Source organism: Myxine glutinosa, chromosome 3 (assembly GCF_964187855.1).
Source record: "Myxine glutinosa chromosome 3, kmMyxGlut1.1, whole genome shotgun sequence".
Lineage (NCBI taxonomy): Eukaryota > Metazoa > Chordata > Myxini > Myxiniformes > Myxinidae > Myxine > Myxine glutinosa.
Genome location: NC_136263.1, coordinates 95990688 through 96009318, shown reverse-complemented (window position 1 = coordinate 96009318; position 18631 = coordinate 95990688). Strand labels below are relative to the sequence as shown.

At 43.3% G+C, this 18631-nt stretch overlaps 1 protein-coding gene across 4 annotated transcripts in view; it reads left to right on the top strand.

The window, feature by feature from the left end:
• Positions 1–18631, top strand: part of SGSM3 (small G protein signaling modulator 3) — an 87370-nt gene that overhangs the window by 53996 nt on the left and 14743 nt on the right. For all 4 annotated transcript variants that reach the window (XM_068110425.2, XM_078774300.1, XM_068110424.2 and 1 more), the window contains exons 15-18: positions 10195–10249; positions 10549–10598; positions 17040–17192; positions 18308–18378. In XM_068110425.2, the coding sequence (XP_067966526.2) occupies positions 10195–10249; positions 10549–10598; positions 17040–17192; positions 18308–18378 (329 nt within the window). The remainder of the gene's footprint in view (positions 1–10194; positions 10250–10548; positions 10599–17039; positions 17193–18307; positions 18379–18631) is intronic.

Below are 18631 nucleotides of genomic sequence, written 5' to 3'. Positions count from 1 at the left end.
ATCGCACCATTAGTCAGGTTCACCATGTTTTTCCGTTCAATATTTTTGGAGATGAGCAAAACTATACATTTTTGGAATATTCAGAGCATGAGGAATCCAAAAATCAATGTTGGCATTTGCGTAGACACCTGCATGGCCGCCATTTTGGATTTTCAAAATGGCTGCCATAAAATACATATTTTGCGCTATCTTGGCTTCTAGCCAACCTAGAAACTTAATTAAATATGCTAATCCTATGTTTTCTGGGTCAATAAAGCCATTGGTGGGATCATTAGACTTCTAATCCTAACAGTTGCTTCACTTTTCGGACTTTCCAGATGACACTCAGGACAGTGATGAAGATCTGTAAAAGCATATTCCTGAACGGTATAGACCTAGTCGATCCTGTGTATAGGACTTATAGTTCAATCTGATACTAACAAGGCTGCTTTCTTGCTTTATAAACCCATACCTATAACTTCAAAGGACTTGCAATATCATGTATTATGTAATACAGTTATATCTCAAATATAAAGACAATGGTTTTCAACTACCTTTGTTTGTTGCTTTTCTATCATCCTGAGCACTATTTTGAGGCCTTTATTGGATTCCTTAACCCAGAAAACATAGGATTAGCATATTTAATGAAGTTTCTAGGTTGACTAGAAGCTAAGATAGCGCAAAATATGTATTCTATGGCGGCCATTTTGAAAATCCAAAATGGCGGCCATGCAGGTGTCTGTGCAAATGCCAACATTGATTTTCGGATTCACGATGCTCTGATGATTCCAAAAATGTACAGGTTTGCTAATCTTCCAAAATTTTGAACGAAATTATATTTGTTAACATAGTGATCCTGACTACGTGGGCTGGCTTGAGATCTTGCGGTTCTGAGTTTGAGGCCCTATCAGCCGTTGAATTAACACCAAGTTGGTTGACTTAGCCTGTCATCCTTCCGGGGTTGGCAGACTGAGTACCAGATGACTGGTTATGTATAGAAAGGCATTGCATCAGCGGCAACCGTGTCCTCAGAAAATGATGCAACCAGCAACCAAAGGCTGTACACGAACCACCGCAACAATCTCCCCCTTGTCTTGTGCACAGGTAATATGTAGATGGTCTCCAGACAGTGTACACACACACAGATATACCTACTCAAACAGCTCTCTCTCCACATCCGCCCCCCTCTCCACCCTCCATGACTGGCACATATTCGTTACCTGCAGATGTTCCGTTTACCTCATCTGCAACTGTAAATGCTCACCCTAAAATAACGTGTGTGCTTTTGTAGAAACGATTATTAAGCTGTAATTAAATGTCAAACTTGCTCAAGGACAGAGATGAGGATTCAAAAGTTAAAAGGTTCTTTAAATGTTAAAATTGAGCGAAGCACAAGTTACCTTTCAGATGATAATAATTATCTTCAGTATTTCAAATTCTCCATACACCTATTACCTTCATTATTTTAATTTCAAGTCCTTTCATCACCTACACAAAAATTCATCTAGTACAGGACTACTCGTGCACGTGAGCAGTTCTCCACTAGATGCATTTTCGTTTTACACTAACGCAATGGCAGGAAACACAACATCTAATGAAGTACATTTTCAGCTACACAAATAACCACACACCACACCGTGTAGTGTGTACATAAATAAATAAATAAATGACAAGTGATTTCTAACCCTCTTGGGCAAAATGCCAATAGGTTCTTACTCGAGATGGGACGACAAACATGGAGTCTGAAGATAAAACGAGCCGGGCCTTACCTTAAACTATAACCACAATCCTGATACAAACATGGGAAAGGAAGGAAAGGTCGAAGCAAAATAATAAAAAGCATTGGAAGCAAAAGCAGATAAAAACTAGAATGGCACTTAGTGGACCCCGCCAGGTGAACAGTTTACGTTTTGTATCCCAGAGTAGACCAGTAAATCACAATACAGAATCACATTTAATCAAAATCATCCGTCCATAACTTTTTGAGATATCTTGCTATGTATCGTTTTTAGCCCCATCTCTCAATGGTGAAGAATCACGTCAAAAATTAAATAAGTCTCATATCCAAATACATATCCGGATCTTCACCAAAATAGAATCATTTCGTCCTCGTCACATACGCTACATCTCTGCCAAATTTCGTCCGAATCCGTCCACAACTTATTGAGACATCTTGTTCACAAACAAATGGACAAACGGACAGACAAACAGACAGACAGGGGTGAAAACATAACCTCCATCCACCTTTGGTGGCGGAGGTAATAAAATTAATTAATTCGCTCGGTAGCCTGGTGTTGGCTTAGCGGTTAGGGTGCTGGCTTGGGATCCGAAGCTAGGATCCTGAGTTTGAATCCCGGTCGATCGTTGAATTAACGCCAGAGGGGGTTGACTCAGCAAATTGAGTGGTAATTGGGGCACTGCATCAGCGGCACAAACGCGATTCCAGAAAAACGATGCAACCAGCAGCCACAGGCTGCATACGAAACAACATCAACAACATTCACTCGGTAGTGCGCATACCTCCGCCAGGCTGAACAGGTTACGTTTTGCGTCCCATTGATAGGCCGGATGTGGATCCAGACCTGAACCAAAATCTAATCGGCTTGTTCTTGTCACCTAACCAAATGGCATACCGCAATTTAATGGCCTGGTGTCACAGTCCTTGTGTTAGAATTTCATTTTATTTCAGATCAAAAATAAAAGTTCATTTTTACTTGTGTACCATGAACCAGCCTCGCTGATTGGTGCAAGATATCCATGGTGTAAATATTGCACCAATCAGCGAGGCTGGTTCATTGTAAGTAGAAAATGAACTCTTATTTTCGATCCAAAATGAAATGAAATTCTAACACCAGGACTGTGACGCCAGGACATTTAAAATTTTGCAATTTAAACTCAGTCTATTTTTGTAAGATAATACAGAATTTACCATATCATCCTTCAAGCTTAAACTCTGAGCTGTTGAAACAGCAACTATTTCCGGGATCAAGACATGCTTTGGGAATCATGTAAGATCGAAGCAAAACCAATGGTTCGTTTTCAATAAAGTAACTCATGAAAAAAAGTGATTTATCCTTTTGGAAAGGTTAACAGTATTTTTTATTTTTAAGCATTTTAAATGAAACTGTAATGATGTGCATTTTGTGCAGAATTTGTGTTCGTAAAACTTTAAAATTTTCCCTTATGAATCACAAACCGCCAGGAACCGATCCCACTTTTTTCCATTTAAACATTGTCCCAACATTCGTGGATTCGACATTCGCGGCATTTTTCAGGAACGTATTCCCCTTTCACGAGCCTCGATTCAGTATACAAAAAAAAAAAAAAAAAAAATTCTCATATATATATATACACCGTGTGTGTGTATATGTATGTATGTATGTATACACACACACACGGTATACATTCGGACCCAACACTTGCGGGGAATACGTTGAATATATATATATATATGGATATTAATGGGGTAAATATCCTTATGGGTGATGTGAACCAGGATAAAATACTTTCCTTTTTGTCGAATGGTCAACTACTTGCTACACAGGACAAATCAGCTAAATGTATGTGGCGGGTGGGGTGTTCGTTTTGTTTACATGTGGAGGTGTCTTTGTATCTTTCTCGCTTGCCGTCCATTTATCCTTTTTATTCATTTAATTTTTGGCTATGTTCTGTGTAATCTGGTACACATCAAATCTTCACATGATGAATCGGTAGTTTTCACATTAAAGGGCTGTCTACATATTACATACGAGTATAGGGAATTGAGGGTCGATTGGGGAATTGAGAAAATAAAATTTGGGAGAAGTGGGAGAAGATGAGACATGGAAGGTTGAGAGTCAAATGAAAAGGAAACTGCAATTGGTAGCTGGCCGGACATAAAAGGGTTATACTGAAGGAACTGCGCTCCAACGCGAGTTGAAAGAATTGACGCGACCAAAGACGGAATTCGTCCGAGTTGCTTTATTGAAACAAAACAGCTCAGGTATTCTGACAAGCCCGTTTTTCGGGCAACAATATATATACACATTTATGTCGGGAAGTTTGCCCGGCAAAAGCTATACCGGGCATGCCCGGGTATCAAGGGCGAGCCTTGGAAAGGCGAGTCTGGACCTGCCCGGGCGTGTTTGGCTGCGGCCTGGCAAGTCGAGGCTGGGCATGCCCAGGCGCTCTGGGCGAGCACTGGAAAGGCGATAGCGGGAATGCCCGGACGCTCTGGGCGAGCCCTGGAAAGGCGATAGCGGGCATGCCCGGACGCTCTGGGCGAGCCCTGGAAAGGCGATAGCGGGCATGCCCGGACGCTCTGGGCGAGCCCTGGAAAGGCGATAGCGGGCATGCCCGGACGCTCTGGGCGAGCCCTGGAAAGGCGAGAGCGGGCATGCCCGGGAAAGACGAGACCGGGCGTGCCCGGGAGGTTCGGGCGTGCCCGGGAACAGTGAGTCCGGGCATGCCCGGGAGAGGCGCGTCTGGCCGTGTTCTGGCCGGTGCAAGGCGATTATGTACATCCAGCGGTAACCGCTACACACGCCCCTCCAGAATCGACCTGCACCGGCAGGGTCAATTTAAGGGGGGTCCGGATGACCCGGCCGAAGCGACCCCTGGAGGGTCGTGGGGAGGGGTCTGACGTGGTGGTGGGTGGTCGAGCGGGGGGAACTGTGGACGGGGGGCGGCCTCGCCGCGGAGGAAGGGCCAACCGTGGAGGTCGGTCGACGTCCATGTGCGCCGGTTTGAGGCGGTCCACAGAAATCCGGTCCGGCCGGCCGCCGAAGTCGACGATGAAAGACTTGTCGCCCCGTCGCAGGACCCGGAAGGGCCCGTCGTACGGCGGCCGGAGTGGCCCCCGGTGCGCGTCATGACGCACAAAGAAGTACTCCGCTGTGCGAAGCGCCGGGGGGACGTAGGACTGGGGGCCACCGTGGCGGGACGTCGGCACGGGGGCAAATCGTCGGGCGGCCTCCTGGAGGTCCGAGCGCTGGCGAGCGGCGGACCAGGGACTGGTAGCGTCAGGCACGAATTCGCCCGGGACGCGGAGTGGCTGGCCGTAGACGAGCTCGGCGGCAGACGCCTGGAGGTCTTCCTTGGGGGCCGTGCGAAGGCCCAAAAGGACCCACGGCAGCCGGTCGGCCCAACCGTCATCCTGAAGGCCGGCCATGAGTGCGGCCTTCATGGAGCGGTGAAACCGCTCGCACAACCCATTGGCTTGGGGGTGGTAGGCCGTGGTGCGGTGCAGCGTGACCCCCAACGAACGGGCGACCGCGCCCCAAAGCTCAGACGTGAACTGTGGGCCGCGGTCGGACGAGATGTCCGCTGGTGCGCCGAAGCGCGCGACCCAGGTGGCGATGAACGCCTGCGCCACGTCGGCGGTGGTGGTGGAGGTGAGGGGCACGGCCTCCGGCCACCTGGTGGTCCTGTCCACCATGGTGAGCAGGTGGGTGAACCCCCGCGAGGGGGGCAGGGGACCCACCAGGTCCACGTGGACGTGGTCGAAACGCCGTTCAGGCACGGCGAAAGGTGCCAGCGGGACCTGGGTGTGGCGGTGGACCTTGGCTCGCTGGCAGGCCGTGCAGGCGTTGGCCCAGTCGCGGATGTTTCGTCGAAGGCCGTGCCAGACGAAACGCGCCGACACCAGCTTCTGAGAAGCTTTCCGGCCCGGGTGAGAAAGGCCGTGGATGGAGGCGAAGATGCGGCGCTGCCAGGAAACGGGCACGATGGGGCGAGGCTGGCCCTGGGAGACGTCGCAGAGCAGGACGGTGCCCGCGAAGGGGATGTCGGCCAGGCGGAGGCCCGTGTCCGCCACGCGGAGTGCCTGCACCGAGGCGTCGGTGGTCTGGTCGGCCGCCATGAGCGTGAAGTCCACGCCGAGGTGGACCGCGTTCGCGCTGGCCCGCGAAAGGCAGTCGGCCACGGCGTTGTCTTTGCCGGCGACGTGCTGGATGTCCGTGGTGAACTCCGACACGGCGGAGAGGTGGCGCTGCTGGCGGGCCGACCACGGCTCCGTGACCTTAGCCATTGCGTAGACCAACGGCTTGTGGTCGACGAAAGCCGTGAACGGGCGGCCCTCCAGGAGGTGTCGGAAATGGCGAACGGCCAGGAATAGCCCGAGCAGCTCGCGGTCGAACGTGCTGTAGTTTAACTCGTTCGGCCGGAGTTGCCGGCTGAAAAAAGCGAGTGGCTGCCAAACCCCGTCCACCCATTGCTCATGGACGGCGCCCACCGCGTAGTTGGAGGCGTCCGTAGTGAGGGCGATGGGCGCGTTGAGCACCGGGTGAGCCAGCAGCGTTGCGTCGGTGAGGGCCCGTTTGGCACTGGCGAAGGCCGCGTCCATGGCCGCGGACCAAACAATGTCATGCTTGGCCGGCTTGCCCCGGAGGGCCTCGTAAAGGGGCCGCATGAGCTGAGCAGCGCGGGGCACGAATCGGTGATAAAAATTCACCATGCCGAGGAACTCTTGGAGGGCCTTGATGGAACGGGGACGCGGGAACGTGGTGATGGCCTCGACCTTGGTCGGCAGCGGCACGGCCCCGGTCTTGGTGATGCGGTGGCCCAAAAAGTCAACGGTCGTCGCGCCGAAGTGGCATTTGACCGGGTTGACAATTAAGCCGTGCTCGCTGAGGCGACCGAACAGTGTTCGGAGGTGGAGGAGGTGCTCGGCGCGGGACGTGCTGGCGACGAGGATGTCGTCCAGATAGACAAAAAGAAACGGCAGGTCGCGCAGCACGCCGTCCATCAAGCGCTGGAACGCCTGGGCCGCGTTCTTGAGGCCAAACGGCATCCGCAAAAATTCGAACAGGCCGAACGGCGTGATGACGGCCGTCTTCGGGACGTCGGCCGCCCGGACAGGTACCTGGTGGTAGCCCCGTATCAGGTCAATTTTCGAAAAGATGACCCGTCCCGCCAAACGGGCGGAAAAGTCCTGAATGTGCGGGATCGGGTACCTGTCGGGGGTGGTAGCGTCATTGAGACGGCGGTAGTCGCCACACGGGCGCCATCCACCCCCCGGCTTTGGCACGATGTGCAGTGGCGAGGCCCACGCGCTATCGGAGCGCCGCACGATGCCGAGGTGCTCCAACGCGTCGAATTCGGCCTTTGCCACGGCGAGCTTGGCTGGGTCGAGGCGGCGGGCCCTGGCGTAGACCGGCGGGCCCGTAGTGGGTATGTGGTGCTCGATCCCGTGCCGCACCGCGACGGCCGAAAATGTCGGCCGCGTGAGGGCCGGGAATTCCATGAGCAGGCGAGCGAACTCGTTCGTTGCCGGGAGGGCGCACGCCAGTTCAGTCGGCGCGGAGCTGCTCATTGTGCACGCCAGGGAGCTGAAGGTCTCGGCGTGGACAAGGCGACGTCGTTTGACGTCGACCAGCAGCCCGTGCGCGCAGAGGAAGTCGGCGCCCAGCAAAGCCACGGGGACGCTGGCGGTAACAAAAGTCCATTGAAAGCGCTGGCTGCCGAAGCAGAGGGTGACGACGCGTGGGCCGAAAGTGCGTATGGCCGAGCCATTAGCAGCGACCAAAGAGGGGCCGCAAACTGCGTCCAGCCTGTCCTGCTCGGAGGCAGGTATGACGCTCAGTTGGGCGCCGGTGTCGCACAGGAAACGCCGTCCAGACGCTTTGTCCCGAATAAACAGCAAGTTGCCCGAGTGGCCGGCGCTCATGGCTGGGAATGAACCCCGGCCCGGCCGTTTCCCGACCTGCCGAAAGTGCACGGGGGCCGGCACGTCCGAGCCTTGTGTCCGAACCTGGCGTGGTAATAACACCACGCCCGGTCAGGTGGAGGCCCCGGCCATCGTGTCGGAAGCGGGCGGTGCGGCGTGGCGGCCGCCAGTTGCACCGGCAGTTCGGCCTCCAACCGCGCAGGGCGCTCGGGCGTCGCCTCGGACGGCGGCGGGCTCCAGGTAACCGCGCCGATGTGCTGGCCCGCCGAGGAGATCTTATCGGCTTCCCTGGCGAGGGCGCGGGAATCCGTGATCAACGTGCCAGCCAGGGCGAGGCGTACCGGGTTAGGCAGCTGACGGAGGAACAGCTCCCGGAACAGGAATGCCGGAGAGTGCTCGCCGAGCAACGAGAGCATATAGTCCATGCGCTCGGACGGGCGCGTGTCGCCGAGCTCGGGCAGGTCAAGCAGGCGCCGTGCGCGTGCTGCCGGTGAGAGGGCGAAAGCGCCGAGGAGGAGCGTCTTCAGCGCGTCGTATTTGTCAGCAGCCGGCGGGTGCTGGAGGAGGCTCAAGGCGCGGGCCGCGGTGGCGGAACCAAGCGCCGCCACAACATGGTGGAAGCGGGTGTCGTCCGCGGTGATGCCTCGCAGGGCGAACTGGGAGTCCGCCTGGGTGAACCAAACAGCCGCGTGAGCCTCCCAGAAGGTAGGCAGTTTAAGCGTCACTGCCGTATCCATGTCGGTAGGTCACCAATGAAGGAACTGCGCTCCAACGCGAGTTGAAAGAATTGACGCGACCAAAGACGGAATTCGTCCGAGTTGCTTTATTGAAACAAAACAGCTCAGGTATTCTGACAAGCCCGTTTTTCGGGCAACAATATATATACACATTTATGTCGGGAAGTTTGCCCGGCAAAAGCTATACCGGGCATGCCCGGGTATCAAGGGCGAGCCTTGGAAAGGCGAGTCTGGACCTGCCCGGGCGTGTTTGGCTGCGGCCTGGCAAGTCGAGGCTGGGCATGCCCAGGCGCTCTGGGCGAGCACTGGAAAGGCGATAGCGGGCATGCCCGGACGCTCTGGGCGAGCCCTGGAAAGGCGATAGCGGGCATGCCCGGACGCTCTGGGCGAGCCCTGGAAAGGCGATAGCGGGCATGCCCGGACGCTCTGGGCGAGCCCTGGAAAGGCGATAGCGGGCATGCCCGGACGCTCTGGGCGAGCCCTGGAAAGGCGAGAGCGGGCATGCCCGGGAAAGACGAGACCGGGCGTGCCCGGGAGGTTCGGGCGTGCCCGGGAACAGTGAGTCCGGGCATGCCCGGGAGAGGCGCGTCTGGCCGTGTTCTGGCCGGTGCAAGGCGATTATGTACATCCAGCGGTAACCGCTACAATACCATGTTTGTAATACGTAAATTTGTAAGTATATCTGTGCATGTGAAAACCGTTGTCCCTTGGGGTACTGGCAGAGAAGACTTGATTCAAATGAAGGACCTCATTAGGCTTCCAGTGAGGCTCCCACTGGAAGCCTTTTGTTCTTGTAAGGATTATTATTATTCTCATGCATTTTGTGGAGACGATTCCAAGAAAACCTTTATAACTAGCTCGATGAAACTTTAACTCATTATATATACCAATGTAGCTTAGTGCATCATGAATTATGTTTTGCAATTTTGACTTGCATTGGCTGCCATTGCCTTGACATCATAAACTTTAAACATCTTCTCCAGAACCGCTGAACTGATCAATGCGAAATTTTACAAATATGATCACGTAACCATGGGGATAAAAATTTGCGGGGAAAAAAAATGTCACTGGTCACGTGGTTTGGTGGCCATATTTAATTTTAAAATAAAACTTAAAAAATCTATTTCTCTGAAACCATTTATCTGATTGTTACAAAACTTGAAACATGTTTACATTCTGATGGGGGAAAAGATTTGCAAACTATGACTTCCTCAGTCATGTGGTTTGCCCGCCATCTTGAATTTAAGGAAAAAATTAAGTAACTTTTTCCGGAATACCTCTTAACGGAGCAATGCAAAATGTCAAACATATGATCAATTACTGGCGTGGGAAAAACATTTGTAAACTATGACGTCATGTGATATGGTTGCCAAATTAGATTTAAGCAAAACCTTCAAACATCATTTTCTCCAGAACTTTTAAACGGATCAATACGAACTTTCATATGTATGATCAACTCCCCATGAGGAAAAATGGTTCTGAACTATGACATCATCAGTCACATGGTATGGTGGCCATCTTGGATTTAAGGAAGAGAAATTTAAAATCCATATCTCCAGAACTGCTTAACCGATCCAAACCAAAATTTACAGATATGTTCAACTACCGATGAGGAAAATTTATTGAAATGATGACATCATCAGTCACGTGATATGGTGGCCATTTTTCATGGAAGCCTATCATCACTGCTTGCAGTTCAAGTTGTCTTTATTATTCATTTCATCTTGATTCACAATGTTTCAAAGTATGAAACCTATTCTTTTGTTGCCGCTTGTGTTTCACATTCAGTTATTTTACATATCCTTCCCCTGTCCCTCTCCATATTTTGAGCAGATAATTTCCCAGAAGGACGAACACTGTTGGGTGGGAGAACTTAATGGACTTCGAGGTGAGTGATGGAGTTGGTCTTGTCCCTGATCTTTGGAATGCATTGAAAGATGCAAACTAACTTCCAAACAAACTCAAATTGACCAAGTTATGTTGGAAAAAGCTGAAGATGGCTTTCGGGAATGTAGTGGAAATTTGTCTTCATCTTTTATCTCTTTTTTATAAAGCATTTGCCTCTGATACCGCTGTATGTATACACTGGCATTGGTCACTTTTTTCACCACATGGTTATTTTTCTTCTTTTCCTTCCCAACACCTTATTGCCATGCTCATGTGGCATTTGTGGTGCACTCTATGAAGGTTGGTTCCCAGCTAAGTTTGTAGAAGCTCTGGATGAACGAAGCAAGCAGGTGGGTGTCCAACACACTTTGCTTTATTACCTCTGCCACCGAAGGTGAATGGAGATTATGTTTTCACCCCGGCTGTTTGTTTGTCTGTGAACAGGATATCTCAAAACGTTGTGGACGGATTCGGGAAAAATTTGGTGGGGATGTGGGTGTGTGATACGGACAAAATGATTAGATTTTGGTTCCAGATCCGGATCCAGATCAGAAATCTTTTTAAGTTATTCTTCACCTTTGAATAACAGGGCTAAAACCAATATATAGCAGGATACAGCATCTCAAAGTTCTCAATGAAACTTTGTGGACAAGTTGGGTGTGTGACAAGGACGAATCTGTTTGATTTTAGTGAAGATCCGAATTCGGATGCGGATACGAGAATTAAAAAATATATATCAGCGATTCTTCACTATTGAGCGATAGGGCTAAAAACGATATGTAGCATGGTATTTCAAAAAGTTGAGAACGACTTGTGACAACTGGGTGTATGAGTTGGGTCGGTGAGAAGAACAACCCGATTCAATTTTGGTTCAGGTCCGAATCCAGATCTGGCCTTTCAGTGGGATACGAAATGTAAACTGTTCACCTTGGTACCGAGTGTCGTTCTAGTTATATTATTTAATCATGATTGTACATGTTACATGGGTTATATGGGATTGTACATGTTACGTATTTTAAAATAGGGGTTACGTTTTTAAATGGGATTGAAAAACAATCACATTTAAAATAGGAGTTACATTTTAAAATAGGAGTTACATTTTAAAATATGAGTTACATTTTAAAACAAGTTACATTTTAAAATTGGAGTTACATTTTAAAATTGGAGTTACATTTTAAAATAGGAGTTACATTTTAAAATAGGAGTTACATTTTAAAATAGGAGCTACATTTTAAAATAGGAGTTACATTTTAAAATAGGAGTTACATTTAAAAATAGGAGTTACATTTTAAAATAGGAATTGCATTTTAAAATAGGAGTTACATTTTAAAATAGGAGTTACATTTTAAAACAAGTTACATTTTAAAATATGAGTTACATTTTAAAACAAGTTACATTTTAAAATTGGAGTTACATTTTAAAATAGGAGTTACATTTTAAAATAGGAGTTACATTTTAAAATAGGAGTTACATTTTAAAATAGGAGTTACATTTAAGAATAGGAGTTACATTTTAAAATAGGAGTTACATTTTAAAATAGGAGTTACATTTTAAAATAGGAGTTACATTTAAAAATAGGAGCTACATTTTAAAATGAGTTACATTTTAAAATAGGAGTTACATTTAAGAATAGGAGTTACATTTTAAAATAGGAATTGCATTTTAAAATATGAGCTACATTTAAAAATAGGAGTTACATTTTAAAATATGAGTTACATTTTAAAATATGAGTTACATTTTAAAATAGGAGATACATTTTAAAATAGGAGTTACATTTTAAAATAGGAGTTACATTTTAAAATAGGAGTTACATTTAAAAATAGGAGCTACATTTTAAAATATGAGTTACATTTTAAAACAAGTTACATTTTGAAATTGGAGTTACATTTTAAAATAGGAGCTACATGAGTTACATTTAAAAATAGGAGTTACATTTAAAAATAGGAGTTACATTTAAAAATAGGAGTTACATTTAAAAATAGGAGTTACATTTTAAAATAGGAATTGCATTTTAAAATATGAGCTACATTTTAAAATAGGAGTTACATTTTAAAACAAGAGTTACATTTTAAAACAAGTTACATTTAAAAATGGGAGTTTCAATCTAAAATTGGAGTTACATTTTAAAATAGAAGCTACCTTTTAAAAATAGGAATTGCATTTTAAAATAGGAGTTACATTTTAAAATAGGAGTTACATTTTAAAATAGGAGTTACATTGTAAAATAGGAGTTACATTTTAAAATAGGAGTTACATTTTAAAATAGGAATTGCATTTTAAAATAGGAGTTACATTTTAAAATAGGAGTTACATTTAAAAATAGGAGTTACATTTTAAAATAGGAATTGCATTTTAAAATAGGAGTTACATTTTAAAACAAGTTACATTTTAAAACAAGAGTTACATTTTAAAACAAGAGTTACATTTTAAAATAGGAGTTACATTTAAAAATAGGAGTTACATTTTAAAATAGGAATTGCATTTTAAAATAGGAGCTACATTTTAAAATATGAGTTACATTTTAAAATAGGAATTGCATTTTAAAATATGAGCTACATTTTAAAATAGGAGTTACATTTTAAAACAAGTTACATTTAAAAATGGGAGTTTCAATCTAAAATTGGAGTTACATTTTAAAATAGAAGCTACCTTTTAAAAATAGGAATTGCATTTTAAAATAGGAGTTACATTTTAAAATAGGAGTTACATTTTAAAATAGGAGTTACATTTTAAAATAGGAGTTACATTTTAAAATAGGAGTTACATTTTAAAATAGGAGCTACATTTTAAAATAGGAGTTACATTTTAAAATAGGAGTTACATTTAAAAATAGGAGTTACATTTTAAAATAGGAATTGCATTTTAAAATAGGAGTTACATTTTAAAATAGGAGTTACATTTTAAAACAAGTTACATTTTAAAATATGAGTTACATTTTAAAACAAGTTACATTTTAAAATTGGAGTTACATTTTAAAATAGGAGTTACATTTTAAAATAGGAGTTACATTTTAAAATAGGAGTTACATTTTAAAATAGGAGTTACATTTAAGAATAGGAGTTACATTTTAAAATAGGAGTTACATTTTAAAATAGGAGTTACATTTTAAAATAGGAGATACATTTTAAAATAGGAGATACATTTTAAAATAGGAGTTACATTTTAAAATAGGAGTTACATTTTAAAATAGGAGTTACATTTAAAAATAGGAGCTACATTTTAAAATGAGTTACATTTTAAAATAGGAGTTACATTTAAGAATAGGAGTTACATTTTAAAATAGGAATTGCATTTTAAAATATGAGCTACATTTAAAAATAGGAGTTACATTTTAAAATATGAGTTACATTTTAAAATATGAGTTACATTTTAAAATAGGAGATACATTTTAAAATAGGAGATACATTTTAAAATAGGAGTTACATTTTAAAATAGGAGTTACATTTAAAAATAGGAGCTACATTTTAAAATATGAGTTACATTTTAAAATAGGAGATACATTTTAAAATAGGAGTTACATTTTAAAATAGGAGTTACATTTTAAAATAGGAGTTACATTTAAAAATAGGAGCTACATTTTAAAATATGAGTTACATTTTAAAACAAGTTACATTTTAAAATAGGAGCTACATGAGTTACATTTAAAAATAGGAGTTACATTTAAAAATAGGAGTTACATTTAAAAATAGGAGTTACATTTAAAAATAGGAGTTACATTTTAAAATAGGAATTGCATTTTAAAATATGAGCTACATTTTAAAATAGGAGTTACATTTTAAAACAAGAGTTACATTTTAAAACAAGTTACATTTAAAAATGGGAGTTTCAATCTAAAATTGGAGTTACATTTTAAAATAGAAGCTACCTTTTAAAAATAGGAATTGCATTTTAAAATAGGAGTTACATTTTAAAATAGGAGTTACATTTTAAAATAGGAGTTACATTGTAAAATAGGAGTTACATTTTAAAATAGGAGTTACATTTAAAAATAGGAGTTACATTTTAAAATAGGAATTGCATTTTAAAATAGGAGTTACATTTTAAAATAGGAGTTACATTTAAAAATAGGAGTTACATTTTAAAATAGGAATTGCATTTTAAAATAGGAGTTACATTTTAAAACAAGTTACATTTTAAAACAAGAGTTACATTTTAAAACAAGAGTTACATTTTAAAATAGGAGTTACATTTAAAAATAGGAGTTACATTTTAAAATAGGAATTGCATTTTAAAATAGGAGCTACATTTTAAAATATGAGTTACATTTTAAAATAGGAATTGCATTTTAAAATATGAGCTACATTTTAAAATAGGAGTTACATTTTAAAACAAGTTACATTTAAAAATGGGAGTTTCAATCTAAAATTGGAGTTACATTTTAAAATAGAAGCTACCTTTTAAAAATAGGAATTGCATTTTAAAATAGGAGTTACATTTTAAAATAGGAGTTACATTTTAAAATAGGAGTTACATTTTAAAATAGGAGTTACATTTTAAAATAGGAGTTACATTTTAAAATAGGAGTTACATTTTAAAATAGGAGTTACATTTAAAAATAGGAGTTACATTTTAAAATAGGAATTGCATTTTAAAATAGGAGTTACATTTTAAAACAAGTTACATTTTAAAACAAGAGTTACATTTTAAAACAAGAGTTACATTTTAAAACAAGAGTTACATTTTAAAACAAGAGTTACATTTTAAAACAAGAGTTACATTTTAAAACAAGAGTTACATTTTAAAACAAGAGTTACATTTTAAAACAAGTTACATTTAAAAATGGGAGTTTCAATCTAAAATTGGAGTTACATTTTAAAACAAGAGTTACATTTTAAAACAAGTTACATTTAAAAATGGGAGTTTCAATCTAAAATTGGAGTTACATTTTAAAATAGAAGCTACCTTTTTAAAATAGGAATTGCATTTTAAAATAGGAGTTACATTTTAAAATAGGAGTTACATTTTAAAATAGGAGTTACATTTTAAAATAGGAGTTACATTTAAAAATAGGAGTTACATTTTAAAATAGGAATTGCATTTTAAAATAGGAGTTACATTTTAAAATAGGAGTTACATTTTAAAATAGGAGTTACATTTTAAAATAGGAGTTACATTTTAAAATAGGAGTTACATTTTAAAATAGGAGTTACATTTTAAAATAGGAGTTACATTTTAAAATAGGAGTTACATTTTAAAATAGGGGTTACATTTTAAAATAGGGGTTACATTTTAAAATAGGAGTTACATTTTAAAATAGGAGTTACATTTTTGACCCTTCATGCCATACAATTTGACAGGAAAGGTGAATTCATTCATTTCAAAAAGGCCATGAATTGGAGACTTGCAGCTGGTTGTGGAATCCACGCGATTGCAGAAACACAAATTTATTCGAAGGTGCAACATTAGTGCAAACAAGCGTTACGCCAGGTCCGTCCCCCCCCCCCCCCCCCCCTCGTCTTTGAAGTGATGTGAGTTGACAAAGTGGAAGACGCAAGGCGGCCATTCTTGGATTTTGACGTGGCGACCCAATTTTCAAAAGCGTTCTCCCTTATGCGTAGATACACCCACACACCAGATTAGAAGTTAGTAGTTCGTTTATTTTTCATGATATTTCGCTCACAAGGTTCAGACATATATATATGGTGGCGGCCATCTTGGATTTTGACGTGGCGACCCAATTTTCAATAGCGTTTTCCTTATGCCTAGATACACCCACACACCAGATTAGAAGTTGGTACTTCGCTTATTTTTCAAGATATTCCGCTCACAAGGTTCAGACATACATGGCGTCAGACATACATGGCGGCGGCCATCTTGGATTTTGCCGTGGCGACCTAATTTTCATTAGGGTTCTTCCATATGCCTAGTTGCACCCACACACCAAATTAGAATTCGGTCCTTTGCTTACGCACGCACGCACCTTCGCACGCACAGACGGACGCACACACGGACGGAGGGGAAAACCATAGTCCCCCTTTCGCTCCGCGGTGCGACGGGGGACAAAAAAAAAGAGATGTAAATTATTCCCACTAATCCTTGTCAGTCTAGACTCTAGAGTCTAGACACTTTAGTTTCTCAGACATTAAATATATAAATGGTCTTCAAAAGACACCTGTGGATCAGATATTTCAACTACTTACTTTCACTTCAGCTTCAAGGCCATTCTCTTAGGATTGACAAACATCACCGAACACAGATCCTCACTCAATTCTTCATTAACCGGCGGTTGATGCATAGAAAAAACTTCTCAAAACAATTGTAACTGCACCTTCATTGAAGTCCTTTGAGGATAAAATTGAACTGCCGTCACCATGAGGCAGATAGAATAGATGTCGAGACGTGAAAGGATCGACGTGATATCGTACTGCAAACAATAACTTGGTTGATAAGCCATTGTTATTAGTCTGTTTTAAACTGCGTTGACCAGTTTTTGGTTTTGAGGATGTTTGTTTTATTTGAAGGTGTTTCTTTTTCTATTCTGGTCTGTTATCAGGCTGGCGTCAGGTGTATTATATCTACTTAACTCATTACATGGCTCGTGGAAGCACAACAGACATTATGAGATTGATTCTGTATTTCATAACATTGTAGCAACTTGGTCCGGGCCAGATGTAGAAGGGGCACAAGGACTCCCTCGATTGAGTGTCTGAACGTCTGCCAATCTTAAGTTGATGCCACGAGCAATACCTCATCGAAGCAAAGATCCGTGTGGTGTTGAATTTCTGACAAAATAACTTTTTTTAGTTGGGACGTTCATTAATCAGGACACCATGTTGTTGTCGTGTTGGCAGTACTCCACAGCCGGAGACGACTCTGTCACAGAGACTGTCACCGATTTAGTCCGTGGATCGTTATGCCCCGCACTCACGGGAATTTTCGAGCATGGATTGAAGAGGCCCTCCCTCCTCGGCGGTACATGTCATCCATGGCTCTTCATTGAGGAGGTATTTATGTTGTCTTTTCCTTGTACTGTACTCCTTTTTCCCTTCCCTTCTGCTTTCTCCAAGTTGTCTTATTCTGCCTTGCAACCTACTTTCAACTTGCAGTGCACCATTTTGTATCGTCGCTGTACAACGCATCATTACGATCAATGTCCGTTTCTGCATGATTTTTTTTTTTTTTTGTATACAGAATCGAGGCTCGTGAAAGAGCTAACATTTATCACACAAACAAATCAAACAGACAAACAACCAAAGTATATAAAAAGAGGGAGCGCTAGACAAGATGGGGAGAGAAGGGGAAGCACACAAACAGAACATTTGAGAGCAGGGACATCGGGAGATGTGTAGGAGGGAGGGCTTGGGGGAGGAGGCGTGGGAAAGGGGGGGGGGGGGTGGGAGAAGTATAAAACACAAGGACACCAAGGACTTCCAAGAAAGAAGTTGGTATTTCAAAAAAGTGGATTTGGGATGAAATTAGCAGGGGTAGAAAAGATCAAGGTTTTGGATGGGGGAAGATAAGAGATGGTAGTGAACAGCTGTTTTAAAGACCTGGAGGGAGGAGTGGGATTGAAGAGAGTGAGGGAGTTTGTTCCAGAGGCAGGAGAAAAGAGGAATGAAGGAGTGAATGTGAGCAGAGAGTCTTGATTTTGGCAGTTTAACCATAAGAGGGTTGCAGGCAGATCTTGTGCGACCTGTAGGAATATTTTGGGGACAGAGCCCAGAGAGAGCTGGGGTGGGGGGGGGGGGCAAGGCCGGAGAGGAGTCGGTAGAAGACGGAAAGACCACCACCCTGCCTGCGGTGAGTGAGTGAAAGGCCCTCGGAGTTAGCTTCATCGCGGGAGATTCCAATGATTCTGAACGCTTTGGTTTCAACAGCGTGAAGACGAACTAGGTGTGAGGCAGGAGCACCAGCTCAGAGGGGAGAGCAGTATTCCATCCACTTTCCAGAGTCAACTTTCTTTGTTCAGACATAAAGAATTGTATGTTGAGAAGTAGAGGATATATTTTTGTTAAATCTGAGCATTCTGCGGACAGGATAGTTTGTAAAACAGATACATTCAGGCATATTGGTCGTATTTCAATGCATGCTTCCTTCCTTTTTATTTTGGCTTCTGCAGGCTGCAGGCAAAGAAGTGGAAAAAGAATTTGATTCTGTCTACTCTCGTCTGATTCTTTGCAGAACCTACAGGTAACCTTTGACCCCACGATGTGCGATAGTATGCTTGTCAATTAAGGCATAACACCAGAATAGTCGGGTGAATTGTGTAAAAGGTTTAAAACCTATAACCGATATAAAGGTGTGTATATGCATGGGTGTCGATCGCTATCGAGAAGTGGGGGAGCGCGGACATGTGGGCACGTAGCACAAAGCCAATGCAGCGTGGGGTTTAAAAATTACATTGGGTAATCTTTTCAGAATGTTTAATTGGCTGTTTCTATTA